The sequence below is a fragment of the Temnothorax longispinosus genome, chromosome 6 (genome assembly GCF_030848805.1).
Source record: "Temnothorax longispinosus isolate EJ_2023e chromosome 6, Tlon_JGU_v1, whole genome shotgun sequence".
Lineage (NCBI taxonomy): Eukaryota > Metazoa > Arthropoda > Insecta > Hymenoptera > Formicidae > Temnothorax > Temnothorax longispinosus.
Window position 1 is genome coordinate 17,837,889 of NC_092363.1, and position 18,514 is coordinate 17,856,402.

General features: G+C 41.9%; 2 protein-coding genes across 7 annotated transcripts; one reads left to right on the forward strand and one right to left on the reverse strand.

The window, feature by feature from the left end:
• Positions 1–638: 638 nt before the first annotated feature.
• LOC139814319 (ral GTPase-activating protein subunit beta) lies at positions 639–10,208 on the reverse strand. Of its 6 annotated transcripts, none has more exons than XM_071780503.1 (24): positions 9,925–10,208; positions 9,309–9,729; positions 9,196–9,222; positions 8,871–9,085; positions 8,618–8,801; positions 8,262–8,522; positions 7,860–8,051; positions 7,465–7,569; positions 7,270–7,389; positions 6,931–7,169; positions 6,616–6,846; positions 6,328–6,481; positions 5,975–6,082; positions 5,196–5,297; positions 4,709–4,849; positions 4,555–4,569; positions 4,304–4,464; positions 4,044–4,217; positions 3,428–3,837; positions 2,757–3,168; positions 2,307–2,622; positions 1,880–2,143; positions 1,475–1,724; positions 639–1,343 (listed from the first exon to the last, which is right to left on the reverse strand). In XM_071780503.1, the coding sequence occupies exons 1-24, from the start codon at positions 9,958–9,960 to the stop codon at positions 1,223–1,225; spliced, it is 4,659 nt and encodes a 1,552-aa protein (XP_071636604.1). In that variant the 5' UTR covers positions 9,961–10,208; the 3' UTR covers positions 639–1,222. The 6 variants fall into 6 exon arrangements, with proteins under 6 accessions (XP_071636604.1, XP_071636601.1, XP_071636605.1 ...); XM_071780500.1 differs by having other exon boundaries at positions 7,249–7,389; XM_071780504.1 differs by lacking the exon at positions 9,196–9,222 and having other exon boundaries at positions 7,249–7,389.
• A 527-nt stretch (positions 10,209–10,735) lies between these two features.
• Positions 10,736–18,485, forward strand: Wapl (wings apart-like). Its single transcript, XM_071780511.1, has 11 exons — positions 10,736–11,828; positions 12,822–14,575; positions 14,849–15,097; positions 15,255–15,503; positions 15,624–15,848; positions 15,937–16,159; positions 16,302–16,517; positions 16,615–16,794; positions 17,170–17,258; positions 17,389–17,490; positions 17,592–18,485. The coding sequence occupies exons 1-11, from the start codon at positions 11,645–11,647 to the stop codon at positions 17,739–17,741; spliced, it is 3,621 nt and encodes a 1,206-aa protein (XP_071636612.1). The 5' UTR covers positions 10,736–11,644; the 3' UTR covers positions 17,742–18,485.
• Positions 18,486–18,514: the final 29 nt, after the last annotated feature.

Here is an 18,514-nt window from a genome sequence, read left to right on the forward strand (position 1 = left end):
TATTAAATAAATTACATCTTTCCACTGTTTTTTATATTTATATTGAAATAGCTTTCAATTATATGCAATTAGATAATTTATTTTTTACAATGTTATCTACAATACTGATTTTACAAGTAGTAATGTATAAAGCCTTTTATGTGTGGTACACATATATTAAAAATCATATAACAAAAATATATATTCTCCCGAAACATTCATCTACGACATCATCTTTCTATTTTTTAATAGACTTTTTTCTTTCATCAGAAAATCATATAATCCGTCAATTGAATGCACTCGTAATACATTTTAATCATCCTTCTCATCATCCTTGGAATTAAGTTTCAGAATTGTGCGTAAAATAACCGGGAACTAAGATTATCAGAAAATTTTATATTGAAATTCTTGAAAATGCTCAATTCTTTCTCAGATTGAGAATAATCTTTGTACATATATACATAACGCATTGACAGATAAAATCAATTTGTGAAAAGTCTACTGAGAACAATCAGAAAATGTAAATAACTTTTTCTCCGAATCATTATCATCTTTCTTTACTATGGTCTCCCAAGAGTTTTTATTTTAAGGCTCCTGGGTATTCGCCGCCGTCATAGTTTTCAGAATATTTTATAAGTGTGTTAAAAAGCGATCTGAAGTTTTTTTTAAATCAAAATATTTTTTTATTTAGAAATAGCGCGCAAGAATTCTCAACATGTCATTTCTCACCTCTGACGTCACGATCTAACATGACCGCGGCGAGATTTCAGGAACCTTAAACTTGTAAAGTGCGACACTTGATAACATTTTTCGTTATAACGTTAGAATTATTATTTTGTAATTGTTATCTTTTATATTTCGATACGTTATTATATAGCTCGTTTTTTATTTAAGGAATCTGAACAAAATATAGAAAAATGATGTTGGAAATAAAGAATTATTAATACAATGAGCATGTCTTTCGATAAGAAATAGATGCAGATAGAATCACTCGCTCTGCTTTATTACGAATTTGTAACAATCGGGAAAAAAAGTTTACTTACATTTTCTGAAGTAAATGTTATCTTCTCTGTTATTTCAGAAGATAATAACTTTATCTTCCCGATACTTAATATATAGTATAAAGTATAAGATCCATCCTTAAATTTTACAAAAATTACTTTGTAACAGCAGCAAAGGAATTAGGCTACCGCTGTCCCGAAACTCAAGTTCATAGATGAGATTCTTGAAAATTCCTTATTCCTTAATAAGTTTGAGTGCTGCTGAATAAAAGTGTCAATAACTCTGGGTCCGTTAAATTTCTTTTATATTTTTGTACCATCTCTTGAATTTTTAGACGTCTTCGAACGTGCGGTGGATGATAACTGAAACATGAATATATGCATTTATACGTTTTATCAAAAAATAAAAGAATGCACATAACTTTTCAATATAAACGCGATATAATCAACAGAATACAGAAGTATGATCTCTCCTTCATTATTAATTTTATTACCTGTCGTTATCCAGCCTTCTCCTACGTCCCATATTAAGAGCCGTTTGTCTAACCAAGGTTCCCAAGACTCTTCTCGATACCACCATACCGTCGATTAAAGGCGTCGCCAAATTGATTCTCGAAACCGGCCCCTGCAATCTGACCCGCATTAAACCATTAGCGAGGGCTTGAAGAAAGATAACGTGCACATCGGTAGCTTGCAGCGTCCTCGCTTGTTCCAGCCCGGTGTAGGTGGAAGGAAGCAGATCGCCTACAATCCAATAAGAGCGTTTAATTTGATGCAACAAAGAATACATACAAGACAATAACATCGCATGGCGATAAAATATACAATAAAACGTTCAAATTAATTAATTAATCGCGAATTTTGGGACGTTTTGCTTGTGGGAAAAAGAGTGAACGTACCAATCGGGAACTGGATATGATCTTCCAGACTCTCCAACCACACAATCATGATTTTTGTATTAGTTTGAGACGGCAGAGCTTGCTTTGCCGACCTTCTAGGCCTGATGGGATCTGCACTCGAAGAATTCGTCGGACCTGCTCCCGGCAAGCTCGACGGCTGTTTCTCCAAATCGAGCGACATCGCTCGAGAAGTCTGCGTTGTATTTTGTGACATTCCACTGCTGCGAGTGTCCGTACTTTCACTGATGCTCCGTTCAAACCAGGCTTTAACAAAAAATAATATAAACTGTGGTTCTGAGAAGTAAACCATATTCGTTATACATAATGATCTAAAGGTCTTCCGCAGATAATAGGAAAGCAAATAAAAAAAAAGACATGTTTCTAAAATCTGTATTTTAATTACTATTCTCGCCTTTATAAGATTTACCTTGTCCACTGGCACTGATATCGCTATTGTAACTGGTCTCCTCTAATGAATCCGTGCTGGCGATGAGATACGACTGCGTAGGCACAACAAACGCGATTTCCGAACTCACATCCGCCCAATACAACACGTGAGTGTCACCGTTGTAAAGGGCACCACCGTGATTGCTGTGAGCTGGCTGTGGCACGTTGACTTGCGCCGTTACTCTCCACGAAGTAGATACGTGGCCGGTCCAGCCCGCGTGACCTGACACGGAAACGGGCCAACCGAGAGAGCTTAAGAATTCCAAGAAATTTGGCGACACATTCTCCTCGTGCAGCTGTGAACGTAAGATGTGTAGCGTGAAGTTGTGCCTTCTTTTTTTTAAGGAAAATTTACAACATAGAATAGATAAAAACAATAATATATATATTATCGTTATTCTAAACTATGATTGAAAAGCCAATGTCTTACCACGTTTGACAATATTTCGGAGGCAGACTTTTGACCAGCTTTTACGTAAAAGATGTGAACGGTGTCGCACGTTCGCGGACTGATATTGTCCAGAGTTTCCAAGTCCGTACAGAAACCAGGGATGGTCGGATCGAGAGCGATTAGCCCGCTACTTCTGGATTCCTCGTTCTCCTTAGGTTCCATATTTAAAAAACCGAAATGGCTCAGGAATAGACGAGCCGTTTGGAACTCGTGACAGACCTGGGGCGGTACGCATTCATCGGTTTTGTCTTCTGCATCCTTTACACTACCATTGTCATGCTTCGACTCGAGCGTTATCTGACGTTCTAAGAACTGCACGAGGATCTGATGTTCATCACGTACAGCATCGTTGTCACTCATAACTGCTTCGAGACTCGGTATCGATTCATCCCTGCCATGAAAATCACGCAATTAAATATCGTTTGGATTAGAATGTTGTAAAGTGCGATTCCAATTAACTCAAATAGCCGAGTATTTTGAATATCACGTCTAATCAGAATTGTATCATTTATATTTTGGAAATTTTACATCTAATTTACTTTAATTTATTTTAAATATATTCGAATACTTATAGCCCTAAGTTAAATATAATTGAGGAATAAAGTTTGTAAACTGTCTTGATTTAAGATCTGCTGCAGGCGTTCACTTACACTTTACAGTGAGGAATGCGATCTACATTATCTGGGAAGAATCTCGGTTTATAATCCGTTCGTGGTGCGGCTTCAGCTAACGGCAAGGGTCGTCCGGGATTGCTGTTTATACTTCTGATGCTGGATCGATGACGCGGTAAATGACGGAGCTGCATCGTCCACGCGTGTCTGCCGAACGGTCCACGGATTAGGACCGTCACGGTCGGCTGAGGGTCCTGATCGTTCCCCAGTGGTTCCTCCAACAGCGCTAACACAATCGCGTTCTCGGACACGAAGTAACGAAATCTCTCGACGGCCGCTTGTCGTGCCACGCGTCCACCGGTCCAGCTGTTGCAGTGCCGAAGCAAAGATACTTCGTCCAACAATGACGAAAGCGATTGTGCCCCGCAGGCGCTTGGAAAGTAACCGACCTACAGAGAGAAGTACAATTATAAATAAATTCGACGAAATTGAAGGAGATAGCTTCTTCGATTAAAAATTCTTAAGAACTGTTGAAAAAAAAATCTTAATATAAATCCCTAGAAATACCAAAAGATTCAAATTCTAGCATTAAATATCTTTGATTACCGCGCACTCATGTGTCTTTTTTTTATATGTTATACTGTGGCAAACAAACCTGTTCCAACAGAATAGTGAGAAGAACATCGGCAGCGTCTCTTACGCGCATAGAAGCAGGCTTTAGCTCTTTTTCGTCTTTCATTTTGATAGGTTCTCCCGGTTTTCCGACACTCTTGGTGCCCGACACTCCGAGCTCGACGACTTCCAATACTGTAGTCAAGCAGTCTTTGTCCTTCAACAGCAGAAAAAAAGAATCAATGTATATATAGAATTTCAAGTAAGATTAATTTCGTAAATTATCCATAAAAAGTCGCCAACCTGTAACAATTGCGGATGGGCAGTTAGCCAGGTTGTCAGGCAAGTAAACGCCGCGACGATGGACGAATGGAGATCCTTAGAGTGCGCCGGAGGTGGACGCCAACACTGATACGAAATGTAGTCGCACAACCATTTTACCGCCCTCTTGCATTCCAGAGCATCTGCAATACATACACAGCGTTTCGACGCGCACTTTGTTCCAAGAGCGTTCAACGTTAGAGCTGACAATTTTTATCTGACAGATATCGAACCTGTGAGTTTCCTTGCTGCATGCAGAATTATTTGAAACAAGACAGGAGATAAGTATCTATATTTCTTGCATATGTAAGATATATATATAAGTATATACGCGTATAACGAAATTTAAATCTTGCAGATACAATTAATCTGCATTGATCTTGCTACCTGTTTCGCGAATGCGTGTGCGTGCTAATCCCGATAGCATCTCGAGTGCTGCTAGAGAGATGTTCAAGTCAGTCTTCCATGACGAAATCAAACGGTGACACACCAAGTACGTTGCTCGTACAAAAAGAGCGTGGGCGGAATCTGTAAGAATGTCCCTCTCATTTAGTCTCTAGGTCTATAAGAAATAATATCACACATGTCTATGTTTTACACCAGTAAATATATACATATATAATATTTGTAAATATAACAAATGCTACGTATATATATATATATATATATATATATATATATATATATATATATATATAGTGAGAGAGAAAGAGAGAAAGGAAAAGAGAATAAATACATCTTTTCTCAAAAATTTTGAACATAACGATAAAGACATAAACGTCAAGCAAAAATGAAATTCGCACTCTACGAATGTCTTCGAATGCGATTTTTCTAGCAAGATAGTGTAGCAAGATAAAACAGTATTTGTATTTACCAAACGCAATGCATTCCTCTTGAAGGGTTGCAATGTCAGAGGCATCGCCAATTGATCGCTGATCACTGGATATACTTATTTGACTGGCCGAATCGCTGGTGACTATATTAAGCGATGATAAGACGGTACAATGGCGAAACGCACAACGGAACACAATTCGTAATAACAATAAAAAAAATTAACGTTTCATATATAAGCACGTGTAAAGCTGATACGATGAGAGGTGACATTAAGCATTGTAATTCGAATATTTTGCGCCCTCATACTGATTTACTCCCATTCATAAGCTATCGATGAATATTAATAAAAAGTCTCTGTATTAAATAAAGTAGCAGTATACTGGGACATTGCTATCTTATTGGCATCAGAGAAAAAACCCAGTCGTGATCATAGGCGTTATCCATAGATCATAAAACAATTCTATAAAATTATAATAACAAGTTTTATTGTATCTCGTAAAATTAGTAAAATTAATTGTTAAATTATTGCTTTAAAGTTATTACTTTGAGAATTACTTTTAAAGAATCGTTCTTTATCTAATTATCACATTACTTTTTACACTCTTCATGGGCAATCTAAAGAAGAATGCCAATTATTTTCTTATATAAAATAACAGTAAAGCAATGTTTATACCGCTCTTTGTCATATGACACATAAAAAATAGTGCCTATGATCACAAGATCATTTATAAAATTTGAACAGACAGAAGTTACTAAAGAAACTCAAAACAGTGCATTTATCCGAGTGCAAGCTAATATCATTTAGTATCAAGGACGAACCTGAAGATAATAAATTAGTTGCCGAGTCACTGGCTACCGCGTCGGGTTGCGTGACCTGTTCCACTTCTTCCGCTGCTGCAGAATCTTGTACGCTCAGTAACAAAGCACCTGACAAGAATTATTTACACGTCAACATTTATTTTTATCTATATAATTTTCTACTTCTCAACGGAATGTTGATTTCTTTCTTTTAAGTTTTGGTTCCATAGAAAATTAACTTTGTCAAAGAAATATGAATTTTTCATTGATCATCATCGTAAATAGAGGATTCAATTGAAGATACACGTTGCAAGAGCGAAAGTTAAATCGCAAACAATCTCAATTTCAATAGCGGTACCCCTTTATCAACTTACCCAATAGCATATGTGTATTCTGAGGATCGGTCTCCACTTGTAAAGCGTTTATGAGTAGATTCATGAGTCTCGGTTTTAATTGTACAAACGTTACGGGACTTCTCTCGGATAAATTCGTGCCTGGGAATATCGGAAGCTCCTTAATGGCGAGGTTCTGCAATGAAATATTCACGTACAGACTTCTTCAATTATGTGATCGCGTCCGTGTTGAGTATGACAATTTATTAAACATTAATAAATTTTATTAAAGCAATTCAGGAAAGAAAAGAAAATTATACTTATGTTTACCTGAAAATGCAGAGGCAGCGTTAACATTGATATTAGCAGATGTATCGAGGCCCTTCGCAAGTCCGGCTTTGATACCATATTAGATTTCAGCTTCAGGTCTTTCTCCGGTAGGACCACCTCCAGAGCGGACAACACGGCCGGCACCAGGACTTGTATACCATTCAAATCGAGGCGAAACAGATCAGCCGAATTCAACAGAATACTCGCTAATGTTTCGCCACATTCGCGAGACTGAAAACAAATTGAATACACGCAGGTTACTTCTATCTCTTTCGAGGTCTATCCGAAAAAATATGAGCTGCAACCGGATACTACCTCGTCGACTTTGAGGCCGTGATACATCGCCTGGTAAAATCTGGCCAGGTACACGGGTAAGATCTCTTCGCCTGTTTTCTTGGCGCAGAAGATTCTACACAGGGCGCCCAATGCCTCCGCTCTGCCAGACTCGTAGCGGTCTATGCAAAGTGTCGGCGGTACGTCGCTCACGGTTTCCTGCAGAGAACTCGGCCCGTCCACAAGTACCGATGACGGACGTTTTGAAGCGCCTGACGGTTCTGCTCACGAGACGATCATCGCATATAAAATACAACCATGCGTAAGACATTCTTTTATCTCACATAAAGCGATACTTACGCGGTAAGTTCTGCGACCAACCTTCGGTACCGATAAACGCGGCCTCGAACAACCATTCCCCGAAGAGATGCAGTATACTGTTACACTTGGGTCGTCCTGGAGCTAAAGGAGGTCTAATGTCCTGGCCAAGCGAGGTCATAGCTGTAAATCACACGCGTGTGATCAAAACGGAGATATCTCCGCTATATAATTGTGAACTTATAAAAATGTTATTACATGCAGTACTCGAAGCGGATGACGGTCCGGAATTGGATATTAGCATCGGCGGTGTACTAGTTACACGGCTTGTCGTCAATCCGATTAACGACGCTTTCGGGATTCCTGTAAAATATTTACGCGTTTCTACAGGATGCTTTGTAACAGCGACGAATGAAGTGCCATGGAGTACAAGTTCACTAAAGACTAATAATTCACAATTGTTGTATATCTTATTGGAGCAAATTTTAATAATATAATATAAAGTATACAGAATATAGTATAAAAAGAAAACATTATGATACAAAATGAGTGCTATACAGTATTCGTGACTTTAGATTTTAGCGGAGAAGACAATTGACTGATTGAGCAACAGTATCGACGTAACGGCGAGAAAAAGTATTGCACTGAGATACCCTTAGTGACTGCGGAAGGAGTGACACTGAAACTTTTGGCAAGTCTGCGTTGTGTTGGGGGTGTGGGAGACGGCTGAGGCTGATCCCTACTGTTCGACCTGTCCCAACCGACACCCCCGCTGCCAGTGCCGCTGTTTCCCGACGTGACGTTGGACACGCAACACTCCTCCCAGCAGCATGCCTGTGAAACTCCTAAAACATTCGCGACAATGTGCAACCGCCACCAGGTAACAAGCGAACAAGCCGACAGGTGTGCGAGTGTCTCATAGGTAGAAACGAATTTCAGGAAATGTACATTCGACACCGCCTAGCCTCTGTGTAATAATTTACAAGTTACAGCATAGCCTTCGAGGGTAGATCACGAATTTAACGTTCCGATCCGGATCGACAGCCTGGACTTACCCAAAAAGGCATCGACCTGACCCGCTATGCCTTTTACAGCTTTCAGAAATATCTGCGGCAAACTTTGCAGACACGGATGCTGGCACGGATCTATGACGTTAGGGCTGGCGATAGCGTACTGCAGAAATGCTTGCGTTTGCGAGACGACGGCGGGTCTGCACAGGTCCACGGGATCGCCGATGGTACGCAACAGCCTGTACCATGCCTGCGCCACCGCCTCGTCCGACATGGTAGGTGATACCAGTTGCGTGTCTTCCTCGCCTATGAATAATAGTTTTGCTTATCATAGTACAGCACGCTAAAAACAACGTACGAGCTCTGTTAAACGAGACGTGCACTCTATTAGAGACACATACTTATTTTCAATTCGGGAAACATCGGCCCGTACATAATGTGCAACAGCCTCGCCGTAAGAGCGAGGCACACGCGATTCCACTGTTCCACCAGAGCCAATCTGTGACGCCATCGCAGGCAGGACTCTCGTAACGTTCGCCACAACGGAGGTGAAGGAAAACTGCGTTCGCAGGCGACCAGCCAGACCTGGGAAAAAAAAAGTTATTCTCTAAATTTACAAACGTCCATGTCGTTAATCGACCAGTATTCCCGTACCTCTAGCAATACACCGAGCACCCTCTCGCACAATTGTTCTCCCGCATCCTCTCTCGTTGCCGGTGGTGCTAACAGCGCGTCGTTAATACCGATGAGAAATAATAACAGACTCTCCCAAGTTTCTCTCTCTAGAGTCGCTGGGCCTCTCGCGATTTGCTGCAAAGTCCTGAGTACTCGATGACACAGGACAGCTTGCCGATTTATCGTGTCTGTACCTAGAAATATTTATCGAAGGGTAACGTGTCTCACAGATATCCAATATTGATACAAGAAACACATTTTGCTAATGTGTATTCGCGGAAAAGTCATATATATCATGGATTACCTAGATCCTGATACAGAAAAGGCCAGACTTTGGGAAAGAAAATGAAATTTTATCAAAGAAATCGGGCGAGCAACTTTGACGTACGTAAAGAAAACCCGAGTCTTGTCTCTCACCTTCCCCTTTTCTCGGCACGAACAGATTGTAAAAATGACTTATGATCTTCCTGGCGTAGAAGTTCGGGTCGTCCACGATCGGCCTGGGCACAGAGATCTTCGGCGTCGAGTACAGAGCGGACAGCCACTCGCAGTATATGTTCACGCAATCCCTGACGGTGTCGTGCTCGGCCAGCGGCAGCGACAGGCCGAAGCATATCACCTCCATGCACCATTGAACTTCCCTGTCGGTGGAGAGCGGACTGGGTTCTCCCGCCTGGGTGATGCCGAGATTTGCGGCGAGTTGGCGGACTATGGACAGCGCGACCTCCTTCCCCGCGCCAGGGGGGAACTTCTCCAGCACGCTCTGGCTTTCCTCCGAGCCTTGTTGGATCAGAGTGCTCAGCGAGGCCCATTCTGAATACATCCCTCCTTGGGAATCCTGAAGACACGCAAAGACATTAAGTTTTCCTCCCATTTTTGATAACTTTAGAGAATCAGAGGCACCAAATACAAGATAACTGAGATTAAGCACACAAGTGTGACTACAAATAGTATGTAAATCGAGACGTGTGTTTCCCACGATTAAAAATGGACGTAACTAACAATAAGTGGAAAATTTTTCAGATATAAGCACCTTGAGATTAACTCTGTTGAATACGCCTAAATTCATAGATTATTACACGCCTATACGCCCTATATATATTCAAGAAGCAGCTTTGGACGAGGTTGAAAACTGGAGTTGAGCGATCGTTATCAACATTCGCGGTCCAAGGTAGAATTAAGACTTCGTGCGGTCCATCTCTCAGCTGGCGTGCGTCGTCGGGTCGCCGATCAGTCTCTCTCTGACATCCCGCACGTTTGACAGCTGACTCTGACAGTGACTTCGACAGTCAACACGTATTGTACATATATACAACTGTTCCTTGTAGCTGCACTACGTTGTACCTTCTGCACTTGAAATGAGACAGATACATAATCAGACGTTGAAAAAAGATAGAGGGAAAATGAGGAAGAGATGAGAAAAGTTCGGCTGCAAAGAGCGAGTGAACCTGTTTAGAGTGCAGAAAGGAAATAAGTAATCCTCACCTTTTCGTTCATAACGAACGATTTCAAGAATAGGTACCCTGGTTTATTAACGCAGTCAACAAGGATTTAACAAAAAAAAAATTTTTATTCGGTTAACAATCTATTTCAATCAATAAGCCTGCAAAGATTTAAGTATACGAGTTATTAAAAAGAGAAAAGCAAAAGAGAAGGTGATAAAATAAATAATTCTTCATAGCTTTTTTAAAAACTCCACAATTTTATTTTTCTTATTTCATCATTTTAAAAAAAAGGCATTTTATCGAATTTGAGGAGAATAATCGACTGTGATTGGTCGATTTCTCACTAATTACGACTCACACGGACGCAGGTGGACGCAGTGGTGTGTGGTGGTGTGAACCTTCCATAAGGGTGGCCGAGACGGAGCACGGAGCGTCATCTGCTGATGGAGACGGCAAGACCGGCAAGAGACATCGTGTGACTCCGCGCACTGTGTATTTGACTGTACGTGACAACTCCATTCCTTTTCCCTTCTCCTCCCGCGCATATACATATATATGTGTATATATATATACACGCATACACCTCCTCTTGTACGTGCATCTAAATCCCGAAACGAAAAACATCGGCAGATGGCTCGAGATCTATGTTGATGATTAATAATCCCCACGAGTCTGAGAAATTGATGGTAGCCGAGCGGCGGAAAAGAAGCGGAGTAGCGACGGCGTGACGACGGCGGAGGCGTTCAGCAGTAAGTGCCGAGGGAGTACCGCGAGCGACGTGCGGCTCGGCGCCCGACCGGGATCGCTCCGCGATCGTTAATCGAATTTCGTCTTTCGTTTCGTCGTCTCGGCGTCGCGCGCGAGCGAGCGACCGAGCGAACGAGAGAGAGTGAGAGAGAGCGAGAGCGAGCGAGCGCGCGAGAAGGCCCCGTTCGTCCCCCGTGCGCGTCGGAGTGGCTCGGAATATGGCGTTTGTTTCGGTGCACGTTATCGCACCGCCGCGGGACACCGCCGCCCGCCGCAGCTGAATCCTCGGGGCCCCGGATCTCCGCGCGAGGGGGGTAGGCGATAATATCGCGCTCTCACGCCCCCCCTGTCGATGTCTGTCCCCCCGTAGGAGGCACTCGCGGGGCACCCTCGTCGTGAGACCGAGCGAGCGAGCGCGCGGCGCGCGCGTGCAACAGCAGCAGCAGCAGCCTGAGCAGCCCGCCTCCGTCATCGACGAGGCACGAGGAAATTAGATTGCGTCATTATCCGCCGTATCATATACCCTGCGATGCCGAAGAGGTACCACGAGACGAGCGCACAATGACGTCCCGCAGTTACACCAAGTCCTACAGCCGCAAGGTCAGCAGTGTAACGCCCGGCAGCATCCAGTTCGACAAGCTCTTCCGCGAGAACAGCAACCGGCCGTCCGCCGCCAAGTCCGCGGGCACCGTCGGCAAATGGGGCATCACGTCCTTCACGTCCATCAGGAGCACGAACATCAACGGTACGCAACCTTACGCGCTGTTTACGTATGTAAACGCGATGTAGCGCGGCAACCACGACGGGCCGCGACAGCGCTTTCCTGGCGATCAAGCCAGCTTATCGCGGAGGGAAATATCTCGTGCACGGCGTACAAAACAGCTTTGTAAACAATTAGATTCTGGCTCTGTACGCTGACCATGCTGACTGTCAAATTTTTTTACATTGAAATATTTGGAGATGAATCTGCCATGTTTACAATTGGAAGAGAGGAAGCTTTGTAAATTTATAATTTATACGCGAAATTTTTGTATCTGGAAAGAATGATGGCATGCTACTAATGCGTAACCTTGATCATAACATGAGCATAACAGATTTATAACTCCATTTCTACCAAGATGCAGATTAACTTTAATTCTCGGTTTAACTTACTTTTTATCTTTTTATCTAAGTTCCAAGAATTAGAAAAAGACAAAAAGTAATTTAAACCAAGATTAAAATTAATCTGCATTGGTGGAAATGGACGTTAGTGTTTTTCCTATATTTGTAAATCCTATAAATTAATCTGTATCGTAAAGTTGTGACTAGGCATAATTTATTTCTGTAACGTAAAAATAATATAAATTGACAGAATTTATTTTTAGAAGCTGGCACAATCGATTGTTGATCTTACGCCAATGATATAATTTCAACGTTAAATGGCAATGATACCAAATGGCTCCATTCTCAGCGGAGTTTAATTTAGAAACTTGAAAATTTAATAGAATGATTCCACAGTTACAATATTATATATAAAGTATAAGATTTTTGTATTTTATACAACGTTGTTTATGCACAAATGCATATTTTATTTTGTCATATTAATACATAAACGCTTTTCCTTAATCAAAATTTTTCTCTATTTAGAAGAACTCTGATTTAAATTAATACTGTTAGAATTATTTAACAAACCGTCTTTGGTTGTCATTAACGGCGGGAAAATATGTGATATAATATTTCGAATTTGTTCCACTTTCAGGGAGGAGAGATGATATACATACTTTCGGCGCGAAGAGAGTGAAACTCGATTATGGGAATCAGAATCGCGTTAATCCCGGAAAGGATCCGTTCTCCTTTGAGACCGATCCGGACAACAAGTCAGACGCGTCCCCGGCGGTTGTCAAGCCGAAGAAGTTCTTCAAGAGCCGAAATGTCCCGCCTGTGGTGGAAGAATCTCGCCAGGATGTGGCAATTTACAGACAAGTACCTGATTCGCAATACGGGAGGGCCCGTGCTCCGAAGCAACCCCCGCAGCAGCAGCAGCCAGCGCAGAAGCAGCAGCAGCAGCAACAGCAGGCTGTAACGAAAACTCCAATTAAGAAAGTAGTAGAAACTTTAGATAGCACCGGTACGCCCGATACCCCCAATCGGGAGGAGAGCAAACCGCCGATCGTCCTGAGAATATGCAAGGGTACGGCGCGATTGGTTTGCGGGGACGTGCACCAGGACGCTCAGGAGTCGCCCGAGACCGACACCTACAGGATCTCCACTCCCCTCGCTAGTCCCTCGAAGGTGGACATCGAGCGTAAGACGTTCAATACGGAGACGACGCTCAAGTCCGATCATAGATCCTTGCGTGCGCATCAACCCGTCGTCTCCACCGTGTCGATCCCGTTGGAGAATTCGGACATGCGTAGGACCACGCGTAGTCGCGCCAAGAATCTGCACCTGGACACGACGGCGACGACCTCCGTCGTGGCACCGCCGTCGACGACACCGGTCACCCCCAACTCGCACGGCTCCGGCCTCTCGCTGACGCTGCGAAAATCGGTGACGGACTCCAATAACACTCTTATCTCCCATTACGACATCGTTAAGACTGACTGCAGCTCAACGTATTCGTCCAAACCGACGATCGAGCCGTTGATCGGACGCGATCAGCCACTGCCAACCACGACTCAAGAGCTGATCGATATACTGTCGAGCGATTCTGACGCGAGACCACCACCACCACCGCCGCCATCGCCGCCAGCACCATCGCCACCGTCGCCGCAAGTAGCACCACCGGTAGCTTTGGCCGCCGGTATCGACGACAATGACAATGACAATACGGAGAACGCGGAAGAGGCAACGCCGGAGAGCGTCGCGAACCAAATTGAACAACATTGCTCCATAGATATCCCGAGCGATGAAGCTGCGGTCGAGCCGGTCGTGGTCGCGCAGCAAGCCGAGGCTGAGCCGGAGGCAGAGCTTGATCTCGAATCGGAGCCGGAGCTACCTACACGCGGACCGACCGAGACCGTCGCCACGGTCGAGATCGCGGCCAAGACCTTGGTCGATCAGGATTGGTTTTCAGGTAGTGACGACAGTGAGGGTGCCAGTGGGAACGCCGAGACTGAGATCGCGCTGCACGTGACGAGCACGATCTCGGAGTCGCAGACCTCGGACCCGCCGTCGACGAGCGTCTCGTCGACCAAGCCCGCCGCCGCCAAGAAAGGCAGTATCTTCAAGAGCCGTTCGACCGGCGCGACGAACGGGAATAAGAGACGGGCGTTGTACAAGCACAAGTGGTGCGACAGCGACAAGGAGTCCACCGCTGCGGATACGCCTAACACCGGCAACAGCACGCCGACCACCGCGTCCGGTTCCAGCAACGCCGGACCGGTGGCGTACGAGGAAGAGTTCGAGCCCTCGCAGTTGACGAGAGTCGTGACTTATCCCGCGGCCGATGCGGATTTCGAGGACGATGCCGACATGGTCACGAGCGTTCGCTGCGGCAAAAAAGTTAAAGGGGTGAGTACCCTACGAATAATACAGTCATTATATCTTGGAATATTGATTGTTTCTTTTGGTGGATCCATTATGATACAGGGATTTTATTGATAAAAGATTTTCATAAAGTCTTCTTGTTATAAATTACAATTAGTGAGCGGGATTATTTCCCGTCTCCAGTTATATAAGACATCGAATTATACATGTAAAAAAATGCATTGTAATCATACCTTGTATAGGTGATTTATTTCGACTCGACGCATATATTTATTTAGCTTTTACCTTGCCTTGCAGTTCTATACTGTAGTAAAGAATGTAAAGAAAGCTCATCAGATACAAGAAAGTGGAGAATTCCAGGAGTTTAATGACGATGTGGAATATATCTTGGACACTTTGAGAGAGAATAATCCGAATGCTACTCGTTGCCTTTCAGCCATACGATTAGCAAGTAAATGTATGGCTCCTGCATTTCGTATGCACGTGCGTGCTCATGGAACTGTTGCCAAGTTTTTTAAAGCTCTTCATGATGCAACTAAAGATCAGGTATAGACGCTCTCTCGCACACGACACAAAGTTCTATTCATTTCCACGTATCCGTACACATTTACATGTTGTGTAAATGCTTTTCTTGTTCATTCGATTTTCTAACATACAATATAATTAATTGCATTATTGTTGACATTATTGTTACTATTTGCAGAGTCTTGGTCTATGCACAGCTACAGTAATGTTTGTATTAAGTCAAGATCGTCTGGCTATGGATCTTGATCGCGATTGTTTGGAATTAATGTTAAGTCTATTAGAATCTGATGCCAGCCATAAGGATGCTCTTGACGATTGTGGTCTCAGTCATGCTGAATTACTGAAAAACAAAGAAAAAGTGCGTCAGTTATGCGCTGATATACAAGCTCAAGGACACGCTAAGCATCTAAATCTAGATAATATCACCGTAAGCAATTTTTTAATACGCATTCTGCATTCATTCATATTTATTCTTGTACATACGTACGCGATTTACGTACCTTTGTTTCTATTTTCGAATAATTCGGAAATACGCCGCTTTTAACAGGTTGGTCAGCTCGCTATGGAGACACTCTTGAGTCTTACGTCAAAGCGCGCTGGAGAATGGTTCAAAGAAGAATTACGAGAATTAGGTGGCTTGGAGCATATTGTAAAGACAATTCGAGAATGTCACCGTCATATTAACAGCCAGAATGTTTTAAGCTCTGGCTGGACAGATCCTTTATTAGACAAATTACGTAAAGTTGACAGATGTTTACGCGTCTTAGAAAATGTAAGTGCTTTCCCCCCCCCCCCGATATTACGTTCGCCGTATTACAAAGAAGACTGTGACTAACGACGAGAAATGACGTTCTTTTTAGGTAACTCATATGAACGAAGAGAATCAGGTGTATTTATTAAAGTACGGAGAAGGAATATTAGTAAGCACGTTAGCTAGTTTATATCATCTATGTGGACAAGAGATTCCCGTTCATCCAACAACAGATCCAAGCGATAAAAGTTCTACCGGTGCTGTTGTTAGAGAATGTCTTTTTGCAATTATTAAAGTTCTCATCAATCTGACCCATCGGTTCAACGGACAATGTAAGATTTTTTTTCTCGATATTACCAATTTTTGCAATTATTAGTGAAAAATTAAGTAGTTGTCTACGATTTTTCTACTCGTTCATTGATTATATTGTGTTTTCATTATTAATTTAGCCTAATAACGTATTTTTTTACGCAGCCTTTGGTAGCAAATCAGTTGGCGCACAAGTTGGCGTTTTGGACTGTAGCTTGTTTCTTTTATTACGCGTGCCTGAATCACTCCCGGAAGAAAAGCGGTTTGACATGATGATGTTGGCATTAATCCTATTGATAAATTTGGTGGAGCAGTGTGACGATAACAAGCAACTTCTCATTGACTCCAAGGCACCTCCGTCGTCAGAAAATATTTTTGATGGTAGGTATTTCTTGCTTTGATATTGACACTGTTTCAATTTTAGCGCACGTGGATCGTAAACATACAAAACCGTTGTTTTCTATCTAAATAATTTCAGCGGAGGAAAGCGGCGTGGCGTCGTTGATCGATTTGTTTTACAAACAAGAGGAACTTGCGCGTGCCGAGGAACAGAAAACGGACGCGATCCTGGACGGAAAGAAAGATTCCGAGCAAACGGAAACGGTATCGACCACTACTAAATCTCAGGAAGAATTTATCGAAGAGACCGTTACAAAATGTTCGTATTACGTTTACTTCCGCGCATGCATATATATCTACCTTTATATATTTACAATATTGCTCAAAGTTTGTTATATATTAATAATAATGCATAATACGCGCATTTTTTAAACAAGTCAGCATTTAACAATGTATATTTTGACAAAATTGTAAAAAAAATTACTGTATCGCTCTATATATCTCATTTATTAAATACAATTTCTAAAAAAATTAAATTCTTATATACATCTAACATCAAACAATCGACAAAGATTTTTAGAAGTCTTATTAAAGGAAAAAAAATCTAATATGCTCATGTTTTCTCCGAGATATAATCTATATGTTTTATTAGAACGTCCAGATGCATTTGTGATTTATGATTGTTATTTCACAGTATTACAGAAAGCTGGACGACATATGGAGCATACGTTGATCGGATCATACGTAGTACTGTTACTTGGATACTTAATAATGGATAACAAGGTAAAGATTAAACGCGATATAAGTGAAAAGTACGATTAATCCCTGTGTTACACATCTCGTCCATTAATACATTAAGGAATAAGCACGGGTCTTTTTTTTTTCTTAGTAAATTTTCGTTTCTGTTGTCCAGGAGTACGAGTCGCTGGTACGAAGTAGACTACCGGACAAGAACTTCGCCACTATGGTATCTGTACTTCAAAAGTTCTTCAACTTCATGAATCTGACGGCATCGGTAATTATCCCGTTGTAGAATATCCCGCATATTACGTCCCGTTTTATCCTGGGAAAATGCGTGGCAACTTTTATTCATGTTTCGCATGTTTCGTTTCGCAGAACGAAGTGAGTAGTTGCGGAATCGCCGCTACCGAGAAGGTAATCAAGTTCCTAAAGATGTCGGACGCCAGAATCGAGGAGGAGAAGAATGAGTTACCATTGCCAGCGTTAGAGGACACCAACACGATGCTTGACTTAACTTCATCTTGATCGATATGTTATGCACACACCTGACAGCATTTCTTTCATCTGGCGTACACGAAGAGCCAAAGTTGTATTTTTTTTTTGTCCGACGAAAAAGAAATTCTTTTTATTTCAATATGGATGGACTTGTTTCATATTCATATATTTTGATACATATTTATTCACTTACGTAATTTATTGTTGTAGGTTCTCATTATTATATTATTATCGATCCGATTTATTCCCTTATTTGCAATGTGGAAAGCTAGCTTGTATTCTAGTTTTTAAGTCTGAAATATAGGATAGCTTTGAATTATGTATAGGGACACACATCTTGTAATTATAATTGCAGGGCACTTATCGCAATTGTATCGTTTACTGACTACACGATATCACTAATAATTCGAATTAACGAAGCAGCCACCTTCTTTTAAAACTTGAGAGACTGCCAAGAAGAATTGAATGACACACGATGAGCTTCTTGCCAGCCTATACCTGATTTACTTTCTGTATACGAGATCCGAGATCTTAAACGTTGTACAATCGATTTTTTAAATGACGAAAAGTGTCTAATACGTTTTATAAAACCTGTTAAATGATCGACTAGAGCATTAGTCACATTGTACGTTGTGACCGGCTGAAATTCAACATAGCATTTTATTTTCTCTTTCCTTTTTTTTTTTTTAATGTGTGTAAGGTTCTTTTAATATTAAAATTATATTATGACATAAGCCTTGTAAATGTAAATTTATAAATTATAATTGTATCTTATATCCGCAGTTTCGAATTATTGGATAATC